The 1,826-nt window shown below is 36.9% G+C and overlaps 1 protein-coding gene across 1 annotated transcript; it reads right to left on the bottom strand.

Annotated features, from left to right (window-relative positions):
* Positions 1–588: 588 nt before the first annotated feature.
* Positions 589–1,539, bottom strand: LOC309552954 (olfactory receptor 11L1-like; the record flags this gene model as incomplete). Its single annotated transcript, XM_082253860.1, has 1 exon — positions 589–1,539. The coding sequence occupies one exon, from the start codon at positions 1,537–1,539 to the stop codon at positions 589–591; it is 951 nt and encodes a 316-aa protein (XP_082109986.1).
* Between the last annotated feature and the right edge of the window lie 287 nt (positions 1,540–1,826).

The raw sequence follows: 1,826 nt of genomic DNA, 5'->3' as shown, positions 1-1,826 counted from the left end.
TATGCAGCCAGTTCCTGGAAGATGAAGGAATTGATATCAATGAATGGTCCCCACTCTCGTCTGACCTAAATCCAATAGAACACCTCTGGTACATTATTTTTTGGTCTATCTGATGGCGCCAGGTAGCAACCCAGTCTATTCAGGAGCTCAGTGATGCCCTGGTCCAGATCTGGGAGGAAATACCCCAGGGCACCATCCGTCATCTCATTAGGAGCATGCCTCGACATTGTCAGGCATGCATATAACCATGTGGGGGCCATACAAACTACTGAGTACCATTTTGAGTTGCTGCAATGGAATTTCAGCAAAATGGACTAGCCTGCTGCATAATTTTTTCACTTTGATTTTTGGTGTGTCTTTGATTTCAGCCCTTTATAGGTTGATAATTTTCATTTCCATCAAATGATGTGGCATCTTTTACTTCCTAACACATTACCCAGTCCATAACAGTATAGATATCCAGCATGATATTTTTCCCCATTGAGTTCTGATGTGTTTTCAAAGTGTACCTTCAATTTTTATTTTTTGAACAGTGTATGTAAAACACAGTGCATATGGTTTTTCACTTTTTAAAATTAGTCTCAACATTTATTCTTTCTTGAATTGTAAGTTCAAAAAGTTGTTGACAAGATTTCTAACAACTTTTTTCAATTCCTTATTCCTCAGGCTGTATATCATTGGATTCAGTAGTGGGGTGAGTGCAGTGTATAGTAATGACAGGAATTTACTAATGTTCCATGACTCTCCTCTACTAGGTACCAAATAAACACAAACCATTGTACCATAATAAATGGAAACAACAGTCAGGTGGGAGCTGCAGGTTGAAAAAACCTTTTGTCTGCCAGTAATTGATGGAATGTTAAAAATAGTGACAACAATATAAATATATGATACAATGATGACCGTGAAAGGAATGACAACTAAAACAGCACCCAACAATGTCCCTTTTAACTCAACAATGGTGGTATCAGAGCAAGAGAGTTTTATAAGAGGATAAAAGTCACAGAAAAAATTGTCAATGATATTGGGACCACAAAATTCTAATTTTGATATCCCAAAAGTAGGAATCAATTCTATTAACACGCTTAAAGTCCAAAAAGTAATAACTAGTATCCAGCATACCTGGTGGCTCATTATCAAAGTATAATGTAATGGTTTACAGATGGCCAAATATCGGTCATAAGCCATCACCATCAGAAGAAAACACTGTAAAGCTTCCGAGACGGCAAAGAAATAAAACTGAGCAATGCAATCAGAAAATGATATCATGGCATCTTCAACCAAAACAGCATGGAGCATGTTGGGAAGAATATCAGTAACTATTAAACTATCTGATACAGACAGTTGGGAGAGGAAGAAGTACATGGGAGAATGGAGGGATTTGCTGTAGGACACCAGTGTGATGATCAGGAGGTTTCCACACATTGTCACACAATAAATCAGGATTAAAAAAATAAACATCAAACCTTGTATACTTTGGTTCATTTTAAATCCTATGAGGTGGATCACAGAGATGCTGGTTATATTTTTCTCATCCATAACCTTAAAATAAAAAAAACAAAATTGTAACCTCAGTGTTTTTGCCTTCACCCACTGAGGAAATTATTTTTCCTTATTGTGGCCAAAGGTGGGATGATGATGAGTAAAGTAAAAAAATAATAATATATGGTACTAGCATTAACACAGCAGTCTTTATTACCCATTGATCCATGCATTATCAGACCAAACTGTCCAGCAAAGTTGTCAGTTAAAGGGTTGGGACAGACCATTTAGCAATAACAGGGGTTCTTACAATGGTCAACTTTTATTTGTTAACCTCTTGCAGA

Source organism: Pelophylax lessonae (assembly GCF_965119305.1).
Source record: "Pelophylax lessonae genome assembly, chromosome: 4".
NCBI lineage: Eukaryota > Metazoa > Chordata > Amphibia > Anura > Ranidae > Pelophylax > Pelophylax lessonae.
Note: the sequence above shows the minus strand (reverse complement) of the source record. Positions and strands in the feature narration are given on the sequence as shown.